The sequence below is a fragment of the Octopus bimaculoides genome, chromosome 1 (assembly GCF_046866305.1).
Source record: "Octopus bimaculoides isolate indiv1 chromosome 1, ASM4686630v1, whole genome shotgun sequence".
Classification (NCBI taxonomy): Eukaryota; Metazoa; Mollusca; class Cephalopoda; order Octopoda; family Octopodidae; genus Octopus; species Octopus bimaculoides.
The window spans coordinates 134365607-134383894 of NC_142928.1; the positions used below are offsets into that span (position 1 = coordinate 134365607).

General features: G+C 33.7%; 1 protein-coding gene and 1 long non-coding RNA gene across 2 annotated transcripts in view; one reads left to right on the top strand and one right to left on the bottom strand.

The window, feature by feature from the left end:
- Positions 1–18288, top strand: part of LOC149137739 (uncharacterized) — a 76251-nt gene that overhangs the window by 21726 nt on the left and 36237 nt on the right. The window lies entirely within an intron of this gene.
- Positions 7057–18288, bottom strand: part of LOC106870289 (uncharacterized) — a 300263-nt gene continuing 289031 nt past the window's right edge. Inside the window, exon 2 of the mRNA XM_014916311.3 lies at positions 7057–7484. Within this exon, the coding sequence (XP_014771797.1) occupies positions 7209–7484 (276 nt within the window). The 3' untranslated portion in view covers positions 7057–7208. The remainder of the gene's footprint in view (positions 7485–18288) is intronic.

An 18288-nucleotide genomic window follows, 5' to 3' on the forward strand; every position in this document is an offset into this window, starting at 1 on the left:
TCCTTGCTTAGAATCCTGGCTACGGCCATATAAAACGGTATTAGATTGCAGAACGCCAAATATATTGGGTATTCTACATATATATATATATACATATACACACACATATATATATATATATATATATATATATATATATATATATATATATATATACGTATATATATATATGTGTATATATATATATATATATATATATATATATATATATATATATATATATACACACACACACATATATATATACATATATATATGTCCCTGTGGCTAATCAAAGGAATTATCATTATTATTATTATTATTATTATTATTATTATCATAAAAACCATTAAGAGCTTAAGTAATCGAGAGCTATACTACGTGTTGAACTTCATACCACATAAACGCATGCACAAACATGCGCGCACGCACACACACACACACACACACACACACACACACACACACACACACATTCATGACCAATAACACTCAAACAGCCCGTATATATCAGGTACAGCGCATCGCTGTAACCAACGGCGACACTGAGTGACTAGCAAGACTCCAGTTATTTTCTTGCTGAACATTTTAAGCTCAACTCCACTTTCAGACCGAAAGATTGTAACAGAAATTTATTGCACTCCGTAGATATTTCATACATATAGCCATCAAATGTTAATTTCACTCTTGATTTATCGTTTCATATCAGTTATAATTCATGTTGTCTGGCAAGTTATGCCATCTATTTCTTTTTACATTCTTTTCGTTTTACATTCTTCGTTTTACTTTTATTCTGTTCTCTTGCTTTGAGTTTTGCATTTTGAGTTCACTACTAGAAAGTCATTAGAGGCTGAACAAAAGGGAAACAACCTTCCAAACGAAGGGCACTAACGCTAATATCCAACCATCTGCATATGTGTACATAATGGAAATATTGCTAGTTACTATAAGGCCACAATTATTACATATGTATTTGATGTTATCATACCATAAGTCAAGTCTGTAGGATGATCAACAAGTGGAACATGTTTCGATATAAAACAAATCAAATTGCATGTGTATCCGTCGTGAGTACGAGTGGTTGTTTTTTCTGTGTGTGTGTGTGTGTGGTACTGCATGTATCGCGTTATCCAGTACACCACATTGTATTAATGTTTGCTCGCTTTATCAAATTAGGTGAACATGCTTTATATGATTGTAATTTATCTGTAAAACAGGCGCCATGGCTATGAAGATTGAATCGTTCAGTTCTACAAGCAATGAACATTGATATACTTAATTTCAAAAAGAAAGGAGCAAGAAATCTAACGAAATTTAATGGATTTAAGTCTCGCCATACGGCCTGGGGGTCCTTTTTCGATTTCAGATTAGTAGTTCAAATGGGTATAATCTTTAATATCGTACTCATTCAAAATCAATGATCTTAATTCATAATTTGCGCATATTTTCTCGTCAAAAAACATCAAAACCATGGGGATATGTCTTTCCATATTGGACATTAATAAAAATACCAGGCATTTGACGAATTATATAGGCGAGATACTTGTAGAGTTGAAAAATAGGTTCAAAAGAAGGTAAGTGTGTTTGTATATATGTATATATATATATATATATATATATATATATATATATATATATATATATGTGTGTGTGTGTGTGTGTGTGTGTGTGTATATATACACACACACATACATAAATACATTTACACACACACACACACATATATATGTATATATATGCACACATACATACACATGTATATATATGTATATATATACACATATACATATATACATATATATACATATATATATACATGTGTGCATATACATATATATATATACAAATACGTATACATATATATACATATACACACACATAAACACACACACACACACACACACACACACACACACACACACACACATATATATATGTGCGTATGTATACACATCTATATATAACTAAATTGAGTATTAAAGGATGACATATTTTCAGTATAGTGTAATTAGGCATGCATTTACCCGGCCGTCATAAAGTATATATAGTTCGAATCCTTGCAGTGGGTGTCTTGTCCTTATTCGAACAGAAGTCAGCGTTGGATAAAGGGTATGGTCTAATGCAGTGGTTTCCAACCTGGGGTCCGCAGACCCTGGTGTTCCGCAGACCCTGGTGTTCCGCAGACCCTGGTGTTCCGCAGACCCTGGTGTTCCGCAAAGGTAGTACTGGGGATCCGTGAACTAAATTCAAAATTTCACACACATATATGTATATATATATATATATATATATATATATAAGGATACGCATATTAAAAGGAGTATGTGAAAGAACTCATATAAATAAAAGGGTTGTGAATCACTGTTGAGAACCACTTTGAAAAGATTGGGAACCACTTGTCTAATCTTTGATATCATTTATTATATAAAACTCGGCTGCAAAATTATTATGTATATGAACGCACACAAACGTACACACACTCATATACAAACCTTTTCTTTTTCACGACGAAAAGGGCAAGGTCTACATGTTTTATTGTATGATCGATTATGTGATATACTCGGCTGCTGTTTTACGTGTCACTACTCAAAGTTTCATGTAATCGTTACGTTTTGTCAAGAGACAAATTTCTCAAGAAATATTTTGTTTTTCTTTAACCAAGAGTGAATGGGTGAAAACTTCGACTAGTGACACAAGAGGCATCAAACGAATCCTCTCTCTCTCTCCCTCTGTCTCCCCCCTCTCTCTCTCTCTATATATATATATACAGGGTGTCCACAAAGTCTGGGTACACGGGGATTAGCACATACTTTTCAAACAAAACTATTTTATTTAATTATAATGTTAATAAATAAATCAGTAATTGTTTTTGAGTAAACTTTCTCTTTCAACACACTCCAGAAAAAGAAGTCTTATATTTAATTGTTTATGTTATGATTTTATTTACTCCGTGTACCCAGACTTTGTGGACACCCTGTATATATATATATATATATATATATATATATATATATATATATATATATATATATATGTATACACACACACACACACACACATACACACATATATATAAATACATATACACACACACATATACATATCTATATACATATATGCAATTATATATTTATACACGTATATGTAGATACATCTGTGTATGTGTAAATGTATACGCACACACACACACGTATATATATATATATATATATATATATATATATATATATATATATATATATATATATATAGTACTAAATCTATCTTCCGTTTCCTTCATCAATTATCGTAATTTATTACACACACACACACACACAAATTACAGAAAGACTAAATACACTTTGGCATGCACGTAATTAAAATGGTATCTCTTCATTTCTAATCTCTCATACCTGTCTGTCTGTCTGTCTGTCTGTCTGTCTGTCTGTCTGTCTCTCTCTCTCTATTCGTACCTACCTTTGTGTATGAATGTAGATACGCGCATATTATGCCATATATAATTTATCTACGTAAAATACATTTATATGTATTATAGAGTATTTGCAGCTCATAAATATTGGGCATAAATATGAAATGTTAGCCTCTCTCCTACATATATATATATATATACATATACATATATTGTATATATATATATATATATATATATATATATATATACACACACACACATATATATATATATATATATATATATATATATATATATATATATATATATATATATATATATTCAAAATGCATTGTAAACACCATTCCACACTTACATTTCCACATATCTGGTAATGTAACGAATCATATGCACAAGCGCCACATAAGATATGCATACATATAATCATAATTTCATGAAGTAAACCACGTTTACACATACACACATACACAAGACAAGCGCATATACAATTCAGAGATGTACAAACAAGTTCAATTAAGTCACCTACATACAGATACGAACATACACACATTCACACACACACACATATATAATTCAACTCATACATGCATACAATAAAAAAAAAGAAACGCACATATTACATAACTAACATTTTAATGTATCAATAGTAACTTTTATAAAGATATTTTTATAACATTTTTGCGTTATACATTTATCTAACGTGTTTGTTGATTATTCTCCACGCTACACTTTCATTGTAAACATTACACAGAAAGAAATATGTTATTACAAAGAATATATATATATATATATATATATATATATATATATATATATATATATATATAATATATATCTATATACCTATATATGTATGTGTGTGTGTGTATGTATGCATGTATATATATATAAATATATATATATATATATATATATATATATATATATATGAACGTTTATATATATATATGCATATAGACACAAATATACATACTTACATGGATGCATACATACCTACATATAAATACGCACACACTCACGCATATATATAAATATATGTGTGTGTGTATGTGAGTGTATATATAATATATATAATTTATATATATATATATATATATATATATATATATATATATATATATATATATATATATATATATATGTATGTATGTATATATATGTATATATGCATATATATATATATGTATGCGTGTATATATGTATCTATATCTATACATATACATATATATATACAGATACATACACACATATATACATAGATATACATATGCATGCATATATATGTATGAATGTATTAATATATTATGTATGTATGTTTCCTGTATATGGGCATCCATATAACGTTTTGTAAGCACGTAGCTACATATGCATATACATACCCACTGAAATACCTACACAAACGAATAGACATACATCTATGAATGTGTATATAGGCGAATGAATATTCTTCATATATATATATATATATATATATATATATATATATATATATACATATATATATATATATATATATATATATATATATATATATATATATATATATAAATATACATCTATAAATATGTATATACATACATATATATTCATCTATATGTATGTCTATAAATATATATATGCATGTATACATATATATGTATACACATACAAATATGTATACATACATACATACATACATACATATATATATATATATATATATATATATATATATATATATATATATATACACACATATGTACACAGGCATACTATATACGTATTTGTATATGTGTGCTCATCTATACTCAATGAGGAAAGTTTCTTTTTTTTTTTCGCACATACACTCATGATAAATGAATACAATTCGACAAATTACACAGATTTACATTTATACACCCAATTTGCTGTGCAGTTCACCACCATTATCACTTCTAGCACTACTCTGATGATCATTCTAGATGTGGACGTCGTCACCGTCATCATCATCATCATCATCATCATCATCGTCGTCGTCGTCGTCATCACCAAAGTCATAATTGGTTATATGCTTTCATTGAATGATGTTTAAGACACACTTGTACATACAGTTTGATATATTATGTGACAAGATTATTCTCTTAGAAGTCTTTGTTGTATAAATAATCTTCCCGTTTTTTGTCCTTTATTTGTCATCCTTCTGTGTTGTGGGAAGGCCGATAGTTCACTTGCTAGCTTATGTCCTCGGTAGAAACTTAGGCAGTTGTGTGATCATATGTGGTTGCCTTAAACTGTAATGAATTTATGAATGTATGTGCATGTATCTATGTGTGTATGTATTTGTATGTAGTTGTTCTTGAGTGTGCGTTTGTGTTTATGTGCAAGGATTAGAAAATATGATAGTAACTCTTCAGTTTGTTCTTCGTATTTCTTTTTTATTATTATTATTTTCTGCAAATATGTTCTGGTGGGTGATGAACATGACGCCCTTAGGAAAGGCTGAAAGAGTTGTAATGCATTGCGTAAAGAGATTTAGAAATGTATTCATGTATATGTACTTGAAAATATATAATCTATAAAATGGCGTATATATATATATATATATATATATATATATATATATATATATATATATATATATATATATATATATATATATGTATATATATATATATGTATATATATATATATATATATATGTATATATATATATATATATGTATATATATATATATATATATATATACATATATGTATGTATATATATTATATATATATATATGTATATATATTTATATATATATATAAATATATATACATACATATATATATATACACACACACACACACACACACACACACACATATATATATATATATATATATATATATATATATATATATATATATATATATATATATATATATATATATATATATATATATATATATATTTAAATGTTTTATTAATGTGTATGCATTAAAAGAATATATAAATAAATTAATTGTAGTAATGTCTGTTCATTGAAGATTTTAAACTTTGGATGTTCTTGCATCATGTTACTGTCAATACCATCTGATAATACTTAACAATCCCCTTCGGGTAATCCTTGAGAAACCGTCGTTAATCTCTAGCCAGGATTATTTCGTACGGTAAAGACAGATGATATTTAAAATCTCTATATGAAGGAAACATTGTGAGTGAAAGTGCGCGCGCGAGTGCATGTATTTGCGTGTGTGTTTGTATGTGTTTGTGTGTGTTTGCGTGTGTATTTGTGTGTGTGTGTGTGTGGTGTGTGTGTGATATGTGCGTTTGTGTGTGTTTGTGTGTGTATCTATGGTGTGCGTGTGTGTGTTATGAGTGCACGAATATGCTTGCTTATATATATATGTACATGTATATACATGCATATATGTATATATATATATATATATATATATATATATATATATATATATATATATATATATATATATATATATATATATATATATATATACATATATGCATACATACACCTAGGGAAAAATAAATATGCAGATATATTTGTTTTTAATAGATATGTTCATATACATAAATATATTATGTAAAATGTAAATAATATGTATTTACATACATACATACATACATACATACATATATATATATATATATATATATATATATATATATATATATATATATATATTTTATATATATGTTTATATATGTTTATATATATGTATATATATATTAGTATGTGAGTATATGTGAGTATTTATATGTAAGCGTAAGTACACGGTGTATGATATGTTGAAAATGTTCATCAAACGATATCCCTAAATGAATGTGATGTATGAACGAAAACCAACTTTATTGTCAAGGAGCGCTTGTTACCGCGTGGCCATACCGATCAACACATAATGTGCTACCAATGTCCAGGTTGTATTGACATGTGTTGTAGCCGAGATTGAAATTCATTGAGCAACTGTTACCCATACCACAGGCCCTCTTGTGACACGGTGGATCTGGCAAGCAGACACCGTGCTGGCAGCTTCCATCTGGACAGCCGAAATGGCAATGTATTTTCGGGTAGCATATTCGGTGGTAGGCACAATATTCGTGGGGACAGCAACCTTCTGCACATGTCCGATACTGCAAAGAGAGAAAATATTAAATAAAAGTTTTAGTTGATATTACAGTAAGAAGAACATATAAAAGTAAAACGAAGATGCAGTATTTACATATTACACCCATCTTTCATCTACGATAAAGCAAGTAATTTAGTGCAGTCGACAGTTGTCAAAATTTAATGATAGTTGCCAGTAAACCAATTTAATTCCCGCTGCGTAGTAAAGATCGTATTCCTTCAAAATTATGTTAGAATTAACTGTGTTCTGTGGTATAGTGGTTATCACGTCTCCCTCACACGCATAAAGTCGTGAGTTCGAGCCTCAGCAGAACCTATGCTAACTTTTTTTGTAATGCATTTGAGCACTATATTCAGTATACCTATTGTTGTTATATGTATTTCTTTATTGCTCACAGGAGGCTAAACGTAGAGGGTACAAACAAGAACAGACAAAAGGATTAACCGACCCCGAAAGGATAAAAGGCAAAGTCGACCTCGGCGGAATTTGAACTCAGAACGTAACGGCAGACGAAATACCGCTAAGCATTTCGCCCGGCGTGCTAATGATTCTGCCAGCTTGCCGCCCTTCTATTGTTATTATATTACATTAAGATGGTGTATTGGCAGAATCGTTCGTACGTCGGTCAAAATGCTAAGCGGCATTTCTTCCGGCTTTTCGTTCTGATTTCAAATGCCGTCGAGGTCGACTTTGCCTTTCGTCCTTTCGGAATCGATAAAATAAATATTGGGGTCATTATAATCGACGTGCACCCACCATCTCAAAACTGCCGGCCTTCTGCCAAAATTAGAAAGAGTTATTATTATATTTATTTTTTTATTGCCCACAGGGGGATAAATATAGAGAGGACAAACAAGGACAGACAAAGGGATTAAGTCGATTACATCGAATCGCCCTCAGTGCGTAAGTGGTACTTATTTAATCGACCCCGAAAGAATGAAAGACAAAGTCGACCTCGGTGGAATTTGAACTCAGAACGTAACGGCAGACGAAATACCTCTCAGCATATCACTCGGCGCGCTAACGATTCTGCCAGCTCGCAGCACTACAATTATATTATATTACCAAAGAAAAGTATTTCGAAGCAATTTCATTAGTGACTAAGTAGATATGCGATTATTTAAAGTCTTCATTTCCACCTCAGAATAGACTAAGTACTTGGGAATCGGAGCCATATCTATCGCTATATCGATACGAAAGAGTTTTGAACATATGCGCAGCAGTGTAGTAAGAAGATTGCTTCCCAACCACATAGTTCCGGGTTCAGTCCCACTGCGTGGCCCCTTGGGCAACTGTCTTCTACTAAAGTTTCGGGCCGACCAAAGCCTTGTGAGTGGATTTAGTTGACGAAAACTGAAAGAAGATCGTTGTATATATGTGTGTGTGTGTTTATATATATATATATATATATATATATATATATATATATATATATATATATATATATATATATATATATATATATATATATATATATATATATAAATATATATATATATATATATAATATATGTTTGTGTGTCATTGTGTCTTTCACCCCATCACCGCTTGACAACCGGTGTTGTGTGTTTACGTCCCTGTAACTTAGCATTCGGCAAAAGAGACCGGTAGAATATGTAAGGCTGAAAAAAGTACAGGAATCGATTAATTCGACAAAAAATTTTTCGAGGCGGTGCCCCAGTATGGCCGCAGTCAAATGACTGAAACAAGTAAAAGATACAAGATACAAATTATCAAAGAGAATGTTTTGTTTTAAAAGCGTGATTCTAACACAAACAGATGATGTCTAGGTACTTATGATACTGTGTAGTAAAGTGCCTAATAATTCTATGATAGAAACCTCATGGGAGTTGCATTTGTCATTCAGACGGCATCGATGGAAATGAACAACTACGAATAGAATATTTGTGTAAAGTCAACTCTGTATACCAACAATATCCAAGGCATGACTATGTAGTTAAGAAGTTCGCTTGCAACCTAGTGATTTCGTGTTCAATACCACTACACAGCACCTTGCGCAAGTATCTTCTACTCTATCCCTGGGTCGACCAATGCATTGTGAGTGAATTCGGTAGACAGAAACTGTGTGGAAGCTCGTCAGATATATATATGCTCAGTGGTTAGAGAGTCGGGATCACAATCATGAGGTAATGAGTTCGATTCCCAGACCGGGCTGTGTGTTGTGTTCTTGAGTAAGACACTTTATTTCACATTGTTCCAGTTCACTCATCTGTAGAAATGAGTTGTAACGTCACTGGTGCCAGGCTGTATTGGCCTTTGCTTTTCCCTTGGATAACAACCGTGGCATGGATAGGAAAGGGTGGTATGCATGGGCGACTACTAGTTTTCCATAAACAACCTAGCTTGGACATGTGTCTTGCGAGGTAACTTTCTAGGTGTAATCCCATGGTTATTCATGACCGAAGGGGGTCTTTTATTTACACACACACACACACACGTGTGAGTATGTGAGTGTGTGTATATATGCGTGTGTACTTGTGTCTGTGTTTGTTCTCTCACCGTTTGACAACCGGTGTTAGTTTGTTTACGTCCACGTAACTCAGTAGTTCGCCAAAGAGAGGGATAGTATATGTATCAGGCTTTAAAAAAATATAAGTTTTAGGTCGATCTGTTCGACTAAAACCCTTCAAAGCGGTGCCACAGTATGGCCGCAGACCAATGACTGAAAAAAGTCAAAAATAAAAGATTAGAAATAAAGAAAAAAACAACCCAAATTTTCTGCTGAGAATTAAGAAATCAATAATTTATCCAAAGTTTTGTGATTTCTACTTCACTTACATCAATAATAGTCTGGAGGGATAAAACAACAACAAAAGAAGCATAAATATTACAAATTGCATCATTCCAACTGTCCAAAAATTATTAGTTTGCACGTTTATGTAAATAAAAAAGAAGAAAGCTTCTTTAAAGGTGTTGAGAATATTTGGAAGTTGAACGACCTCACCGTGAGAGAATATTCCATGATTGCACAATAAATGTGTGATGAATAAGGATGAAGCGGAAGGGTCTAGGGTGAAGACTAAAAAGAAAAAAAAATAATAGAATATAAACAAAACAGAAAGTCCTAGCGTGACCGATTCTAGCATGTGAACTGGCGTTGACTACGATAATATAATAAAGTTAGTGAAATGCAATAATTCCTGAGACTCATTAAAGACCATTCATAGCTTAGTATGAAATTAACGTCCCACCCCCATCACGTCTAACTGAAGTGTCACTAATAAAGTATTGTTTGTGGTGGTGCTGTTGCATTTGTTATTCTCGCTAATGTTGCAGTTGTTGGGAACTAAGTTGTAGCCGTTAGCGTTGTTTATGTCTTCGTTATCAACTTTTCTGCTGTTGTTATAGTTATTACCATTGTTATTTTTGTTATTATTATTGCACGCAACTCTTTCCATGTTTCCCCGATCCGCATACCTTTATCTGCTGTTTTTTTTACAGTTGGCAAATTGACAGAGTCATTAGAGCATCGGACAGATTGCAGTGCGATAATCGTTTCGGATATTCATGCCTTGAATTCAAATCTTACCAAGAACAAATTTGCTTTTCATCTTCTCGGGGTTGATAAATATATCAAACATGTTCTAGAGTCGATTCTTCTGTTTCATGATTATCTGATTATTTTTCTTTCCATTCTAGAAAAAATGAGCAATGGTCAGCCCTGAAAATGGTCTAGGTTTAAATTTCCCAGACATTCCGTATATCATAACGGTGCTCCTATGATTCCATCAATAAGTTGAGTCCAAAACGAGGCCTTTCTTTTCACGACATAAGCTGCGGTTATTTCTCTTAAAGTGTAAGCGGTTCACATCTGGCCATTACCAGTATGTAGTGAACACGGCCGACACATTTAAACTTTAAACAGCTCAATAGACACATCTGTTAATAGGTGACATACAAAAGGAAATGTTTGACCACAGAATACAGTGGAAGCACCGGTGTTTTGACAGATCCTCAGTACCGAGGTCGGTTCCTCCTGTACACAGAAGAAACGATAAGTTTCGATAACAAACCGGTTTCTATTTTTAATGTTCGTCTCAAACTTAAAATGAAGTCGCGTGGCCTAGTGGTTAGAGTGTTGCATTCACGATCTAGCATTCGTATTTTCGATTCCCAGACCGGGCGACTCGTTGTGTTCTTGAGCAAAATCGTTCTTTTCAGGTTATTGCAATCTACTTAGCTGTAAATGAGTTACCCCGAGATGAACTGGCGTCCTCTCCAGGAGGGATGTTACGATCTCTGTCATTTGCATGTCATAGAAACCGACCGAAATTTCAAAGAGTAAAGTGAGAGTACAAGATCTTACCCCAGTGTTAAGCTTCAGGTGTCTCCGATACTTACTTTTAGCTGAGTTGTATTGGAGCAACGTGAAATAGTGCCTCGTTCAATGATACAACGCTCAATGCATTTCGATCATCGAATTCACGATCTAACTATAATCATCAGGTAACACGCACTTCCTCAAACCAAAATAATTTTACACACACACACACACAAACGAAATGTCATAGTATCTAGAAAACAACATTGTTCTCCAATATACCTGTCTCATCCAGAATCATAGGTATTGTAAGAAGTTTTAATTTTCCTGATATTAGTAGTGTAAAATATATACAAATACTGACCACGGAGTTGAAATAAAAACAAGACAAAAAAAATTCTTCATTCTTTAACTTTTTGATTAATATTGTATCAATTCTTCTGAACATGTAAATAGAATTGTAAGAAGAGCGATGCAGATAAAATTTATTTCTCGTCTCAATAATTTTTCTTTTCATTTAATCCTCTTATCAACAATTTTTTCCACCAGATACAGCCGCAAGTTCCATTATTCTCCCATACAGTCTTTTTACTTTTTTTTTCCAATCCTCTTTTCCTTTACATCCCTAAGCAATTTCTTCCATAATTCACTTCAAATATCGCCCACTAATGTTTCTTTGATAAAATCTCACTCGATGCCCATGTCTATCTATGAACACAAGTGCAACAAATTAACTATTTTATCAAGTCAAGCAACAAGACTTGACATTTAACCCTTGCTTTTCACTTGAAACCGAGGCTTCTGTATTGGCTCCCAACAACTTTAAAATATATCTCGCCTCTTTCTCACAACCTAACTGTGGAACTTGTCTCGGTTTTTATTAGTTCTCTCTCTCTCTCTCACACACACACACACACACACACACACACACACACACACACACACACATTCTTGAAGTTTCCTTTTTTCCATATTTGCATTCTATATTTTTTCTGTTTTTCTTTCTTTCTCTCTAGCTTTTATTTCTTTTTTTTATAATTTTTTTTCTCTGCTTTGACGTACAAGAACTAAAATGAAGTGGAAAAAGAAAAAAAAACCCGACGTATTCTATAGCATGCTCATGAACATATGTACATGGAGACACACATACAGGCAGACATACATGCATACATACATGCATACATGCAAGACTTTTCTCAAGTTTCAAACGTGAATTTGCTTTTGTTATCTACATTCCAGTGATGAAGTTTTTCATCTTTGCTCGAAACCAGCTCCTCATTTACAGGAAGATTTCAAATAATTAAAAATTGAAGAGAACACACATGCACATATATCCATAAATACACACACACATATACTTACACACACACACATACGCACGCACACTTATACATACATATACATATACATACATACATACATACATGCATACATATATGTATGATCTTGTTTAAGCAAGTGAAAATGTATTCAACATGTTATACGGTATGTATTCATTGCAAATTAGTTGATGTAAACATACCTCTATGCGTGAACCAAATTCTAATTAGCAACGAAGTCAATCAACACATACTTTATCTATCTATCTATCTATCTATCTATCTATCTATCTATCTATCTATCTATCTATCTATCTATCTATCTATCTATCTATCTATGTGTGCGTGTATGTATGTATGTATGTATGTATGTATGTATGTATGTATGTATGTGTGTGTGTGTGTGTGCGTGCGTGCGCGCATATATACGTGTATATTTGTTCAAAATATGAAAGCACTCAATGCATGTGGTAAAGTTTATATTTATTAGGAATTAATTAGTTGATGCACACAAAACTCTTCACGGGCTTGAAACCACTGAATAACAACGGAGTGAGCCACTAACTCATTCTTAATACGCACACACACACACACACACACACACACACACACACAGACACACACGCACGCACGCACGCACGCACGCACGCACGCACGCACGCACACATGCATGCACCCATGCACGCACGCACTCCAAGTACAATATCTAGTTTCTGATGGCAGATTATCCTGCACCTCCATTAGTCCGGGCAAAATAATGAGCAGAAACCTGACTCTTCGGCCATATACTTTGCTTTTTGAGTGAGACCACACGTGGCACTGAGTGTAGCTGAAATATTTGAGATTTTTCACACTTCAGTTGCCAGTGGTAATACCTTGATATTATGAAGTTTTTAGCTTATTTTGCTTATATCTAACCCTAGATAAATAAAAATCTAGGGTTAAATATTTAATCCTAGATAATGTGAAAGCGCATGGCTAGGGGTTAGAGTGTCGGGTTCACAGTCACGAGGTAGTGAGTTCGATTCGGACCGGGCTGTATGTTGTGTTCATGAGCAAGACACTTTATTTCACACTGCGCCAGTTCATTCAGGTGTATCGGCCTTTGCCTTTGTTGCCAAGCTGTATCGGTCTTTCCTTCGGATAACATCGGTGGCATGGCGTGGAGAGGGAAGGCTGGTTATGCATGGGAAATTACTGGTGTTTCATAAACAACCTTGCCCGGACTTGTGCCTCGGAGGGGAACTTTCTAGATGCAATCCTATGGTCATTCATGACCGAACAGAGTCTTTACTTAACTTTTAACTCTGATATGGGTCTCTGGTGTCGTTAAAATTTCTTCATAGAATCCCCTTCCTGTGGGTGGAGGACTTTTTCAGGATAAGCACTGCGGATGTCTGAGCAATCAGAGGTTTTGTCCTTTGCTTTTAACGATTGTAGATGTGTAGTAGTAGGACTGGAAGGGGAGTGAGAAACAATCTGTGAGAAATGTTGATGAGAATTTGTAGTGTAGATTTGGAAGGGAAACAGTTACGTACATATAGACGATTTCTCTACAGGTGGGATGTTAACGGAACTGGTGTAGCTCTCAACAACAACACCGTTCATACACTTCCATCACAATCAGTTATATACATATACATACATACATATATATATATATATATATATATATATATATATATATATATATATATATAAATGCGTATACATACATGCATACATATATACATACATGCCTACTTACGTACTTACATGCATACATACATACATATAGACACAGGCAGACAGAACAAATTATATCAGTCGGTTTATATTCCGAAATGTATCAACTGAAGAAGGTCTTGCATAAGGGATGTATTCCTTATTATATATTGCACAATATTCTGAAAAGTACTTATTTAGCGCTTTCAAAATACTTAAAAGTTTAACGATAATACCCACAGGAATCACCGTCATAGCAAAAAAAAAAGAAAAAAAAGAAAAAACAAATTCCTCTCTCTCTTGATATGCCATGCATAAATGCGTCGACAATCATGAATCTTTATGCATAGTGTAAGGTCTCCTTAACCCTTGGGCGGACGGACTGGTTCGAGTGTCATCAGGTCATGTCCACAGACCAGTGTGCTTATCTAACACGTCTAGGGATCAGTCCTCAGTACTTGACCGGTACTGCCAGACCGGGCCAGAGTAGACATGAAGATAGTGGGAATTTAAGAGGTAAGTTTTGAACTCTTGGTGGCGCCTCATTACCTAGTTTAATCTATTGCCCAGGACAACAGCCAACTCAAGAATTCAATAAGGGAACTTTTATGCAGTTTTTCAACCTGCTAGAAATACTAGCCGAATATTTCTCATCGCACAATCTCTCATCTTAAGAGAAGGATACATTATAAGATACAGTCATCGATACAATACATCTAAATGAAAGCTGCGATGGTCACGACTGGAACACTCTTTGACCTAGGGTTTGCTGGATTAGGGCTGACTTGAAGCTATACAAAGCAGCACCTCAAGACTAGCATTAACTCTGCCAACACTAACACTAACACGAGGCCACCAATTTACCCACCACCACCACCACCGACATCACAGCGATGACGAAAAACATCGCCGCCACCGCCACCACCACCACCACCACCACCACCACCACCACCACCAGCCACCACCACCACACAATAAAAACAACACCAACAGCAGCAGCAACAAGGACAACAACATATACAATACATATACTGTTACCACTGCTGTTACGATGGTCGTCTCGAAAGTGAAGGATGAAATCTGTCCAGGAGTAAGGAACACAAACAAGTGTTGCAAAATACGTGGTAAACTATTATAACCTACGGCTGCAGAGAGAAGGAAAGCTTGTCAATAGATGTCCTCCGCTTGGGTTAGGTGGAGGTTACAGAAAATTTGAATCCATAGATATAGCTTAGGGATAACGTGTACAGTGAAATGTGTGAGATGGCAATGTAAGATCTAAATGGAAAGTCGCCAGATTTTATGGTATGCTCTTGGGTTGTTGGATGGCAGTGTTAGTGAAACAAGATGAAAAACATACAGAAAGGAGAAATGTTAAGGAAAAAATAAGAATAGATGGAGTTGGCAGATTTTCTATCGAGATGTACACCGTGATTGCTGTTGTTGTTGGTGTTGTTGTTGAAGATCTACCCTTCTTCTTTTTTTTTCTTCTTCTTCTTCTTCTTCTTCTTCTTCTTCTTCTTCTTCTTCTTCTTCTTCTTCTCCTCCTCCTCCTCTACCCATCCTCTCGTTCATTCTTCATTCTTCTTCTATTTCTTTTCTGTATTCCTCTCCTCCTCCTCATTCATTCATTCTTCTTCTTCTTCTTCTTCTTCTTCTTCTTCTTCTTCTTCTTCTTCTTCTTCTTCTTCTTCTTCTTCCAGGGTGATGGGTTGGCAGAATCTTTAGAGCGTCGGAAAAAGACATCGCGATATTTCTACCGGCTCCTTACATTCTGAGTTCAAACTCCTGCCGGTTTTAACTTAACCGTTTACCCCTCTGAGATCATTACAATATTATTATTATTATTATTATTATTATTATTATTATTGTCTCCGCCTTAGTGGAGATATTGTTTTCAGTCGTGTTTGTTTGTTTGTTTGTTTGTCCGTGGACAAGATATCTCAAGAACTGCTGGATATTATCATTATTATTATTATTATTATTATTATTATTATTATTATTATAATTATTATTATTATTATTGTTGTTGTTGTTGCTGTTGTTGTTGTTGTTGTTGTTGTTGTTGTTGTTGTTGTTGTTAAGTCGGTGAGATGGCAGAATCGTTAGAACGACGGGCAGAATGCTTAGCGGCATTTCGTTCGTCTTTAGGTTCTGAGTTCAAATTCTGTCAAGGTCCACTTCATTCTTTCGGGGTTGGTAAATTAAGTACCAGTTGAGTACTGATGTTGATATAATCGACTAGCCCCCTCCCACCAAATTTCAGGCCTTGTCCCTGTAATAGAAAAGATTATTATTATTATTGAGTGAGAGAGTAGCGCATGCCATTAAACTGATGCTGAGGTATAAATATACGAAGCCCAATATACTTATTATTACTACCCGTCTGATAAGGGTAGCCAAGTGAAATTTTCAAACCTCAAAGAAATACTCTCAATATAAGGCTATGATACTCCCCCATTACTTCAGCTTGTTTAACCTTCAATTTAAGCTCTACAAGTTGTACCAGAGTCTCAACCAGAGACGTGAAGGGAAAAGTTTTTGTATCTAAAGATGGAAACAGGTGAGATACCTCGCAATTGAGAAACTGATGTCCGTGTACTATTCTTTTATTGTTTTACTTATTTCAGTCATTAGACTGCAGCCATGCTGGAGCACCGCCTTTAGTCGAACAAATCGGGTCCAGGACTTATTCTTTGTAAGCCTAGTACTTATTCGATCGGTCTATTTTGCCAAACCGCTAGTTTGTCAAGCGATGGTGAGGGATACAGAAAAACACACACACACACACACACACACACACACACACACACACACACACACACACACACATAATTCTAATATAAGAATAAATTTTTTCAAAAAAAGTTTTATCAGTCGCCAGAATATTAATATACCTTTTAAGGTGAAAATTATAAACAATTATAAATAAGGGCAAAAGAAAAAAATTTTCTATGTCAATATGCTGAAAAATAGACCTTAAATTGTCTAACCGCATACAATATTTTTCACTATAAATACACAGCGTGTTGAAACGAGGAAAGCAAGCTAACAAATTAAAAAAATATCCGTAAGGGCTATTTTTCAGCATATTGGCATACAAAAAAATGTTATCTTTTGCCCTAATAATTATATATATATACGACGGCCTTCTTTCAGTTTCCGTCTACCAAATCCACTCACAAAGCTTTGGTCGGCCCGAGGCTATAGTGGAAGACACTTGCCCAAGGGGCCACGTAGAGGGACCGAACCCGGAATCATGTGGTTGGGAAGCAAGCTTCTTACCACATAGCCACCCATAAAAATATTCTTTTTTTAATAAAATTTTTGATAGAACCGAATGAATAAGATTGTAATTACATGAAAAGGAATTTACGTAAAATATGAGATATACTTACAAATTCACTTATTCTGAGGCTCCCAGGAATTCGGTCTACGTATTTGTAGAAAATACTGATCTATCGTTTGTCGTTTATATTCTGAACCTAACTAATTTGTTTTCC